The 762-nt window shown below is 34.1% G+C and overlaps 1 protein-coding gene across 3 annotated transcripts in view; it reads right to left on the bottom strand.

Annotated features, from left to right (window-relative positions):
• The window catches only part of LOC119585298 (methionine-R-sulfoxide reductase B1-like), a gene marked incomplete at its 3' end in the record, with an annotated part of 10944 nt that overhangs the window by 7016 nt on the left and 3166 nt on the right, over positions 1-762 (bottom strand). The window contains 1 exon segment of one of the 3 annotated variants that reach the window (XM_037933972.1): positions 154-296. Coding sequence (XP_037789900.1) covers positions 154-296 — 143 coding nt within the window. 3 annotated transcript variants of the gene reach the window in all.

A 762-nucleotide genomic window follows, 5' to 3' on the forward strand; every position in this document is an offset into this window, starting at 1 on the left:
CTTGGTGATGTTGAATAAAAGCCAAAAAGTATATATAGCATATCTGAGCTTTCATCCAATAATTCCAATAAAAAGGAAATAGAAAAAATAATAGAAAAAAAAAAACACATGCATCTACCTACAGAAATTAATTGCAATTGAGAACATCTTTACCTTCAAGGCCAGTTTGCTTTCTTTTCGCTTTTGGACGGAATCAGTGTGAATGGTTTTAACGAAAGCTGGCCAAGGGGTCTCATGCCTGTATTTCATTTTACTTGAGAAAAGTTCATGACCACATCTACGACATACATAGATGCCTGAAACATGAATAAAGTAACTTGTTTTAAGGTATATAGGAAGGCGCATAAGGCTTGGAAAGCATTCAGAGTACGTCATTACACTGAAAAGCATTTCTATCTTGTGACCTACAAACAATAAAAAATGGTCCAAGATTTCATATGTAATCTTTCTGAGTGCAAAATGGGCCAATGCAAAATAATGTAAATTTCTGATCATGGCCAACTTAACCATGGTAAATGTTCCACAAACATTACTGATTAGCCAGACAATATGATTCTTTAACTGCAGGTTGACCAAGGCAAGGAAGACACTGTCCCTTTTACTACAAAAAGTTATGCAACTTTATACATGGTTAAATGGGCCACACACACATGTAACTTTTGGTAATGGTCACTTTTGCCATAGAATTTTAACCACATAAATCAACAACTATATAAATTCAACAATTGCAAAAAAAATCAATCAATCATAGGAGGATGCAGT

Source organism: Penaeus monodon, chromosome 19, assembly GCF_015228065.2.
Source record: "Penaeus monodon isolate SGIC_2016 chromosome 19, NSTDA_Pmon_1, whole genome shotgun sequence".
NCBI lineage: Eukaryota > Metazoa > Arthropoda > Malacostraca > Decapoda > Penaeidae > Penaeus > Penaeus monodon.